At 47.7% G+C, this 824-nt stretch overlaps 1 protein-coding gene across 1 annotated transcript; it reads left to right on the top strand.

Annotated features, from left to right (window-relative positions):
- Positions 1 to 223: 223 nt before the first annotated feature.
- VOLCADRAFT_32364 (uncharacterized protein) lies at positions 224 to 709 on the top strand (the record flags this gene model as incomplete). Its single annotated transcript, XM_002950311.1, has 1 exon — positions 224 to 709. A coding segment is annotated over one exon (486 nt), but the record flags the coding sequence as incomplete, so codon positions are not given.
- Positions 710 to 824: the final 115 nt, after the last annotated feature.

An 824-nucleotide genomic window follows, 5' to 3' on the forward strand; every position in this document is an offset into this window, starting at 1 on the left:
AGCATATGCCAGATGCGATCTGCAAGCATATGCCACATCCGATGTGCAAGCATATGCGATCTGCAAGCATATGCCAGATGCGATCTGCAAGCATATGCCACATCCGATGTGCAAGCATATGCGATCTGCAAGCATATGCCACATCCGATGTGCAAGCATATGCGATCTGCAAGCATATGCCAGATGCGATCTGCAAGCATATGCCACATTCGATGTGCAAGCATATGCGATCTGCAAGCATATGCGATCTGCAAGCATTTGCGATCTGCAAGCATATGCGATCTGCAAGCATATGCGATCTGCAAGCATATGCGATCTGCAAGCATATGCCATCTGCAAGCATCTGCCAGATACGATCTGCAAGCATATGCCACATTCGATGTGCAAGCATATGCGATCTGCAAGCATATGCGATCTGCAAGCATATGCGATCTGCAAGCATATGCCATCTGCAAGCATATGCCAGATGCGATCTGCAAGCATATGCCACATCCGATGTGCAAGCATATGCGATCTGCAAGCATATGCCAGATGCGATCTGCAAGCATATGCCACATTCGATGTGCAGACATATGCGATCTGCAAGCATCTGCGATCTGCAAGCATCTGCGATCTGCAAGCATATGCAATCTGCAAGCATATGCCACATTCGATGTGCAAGCATATGCGATATGCAAGCCTATGCGATCTGCAAGCATATGCAATCTGCAAGCAGATGCAGTCTTCTGTTACATTACAGTAATGCCGTACCCGCTTAATACGCGCTTCATATGCACGTATGCACATATGCACCTATGCTTCATATGCACATGCGCGCATGTGTG

The sequence above is a fragment of the Volvox carteri genome (genome assembly GCF_000143455.1).
Source record: "Volvox carteri f. nagariensis unplaced genomic scaffold VOLCAscaffold_18, whole genome shotgun sequence".
Taxonomy (NCBI): Eukaryota; Viridiplantae; Chlorophyta; class Chlorophyceae; order Chlamydomonadales; family Volvocaceae; genus Volvox; species Volvox carteri.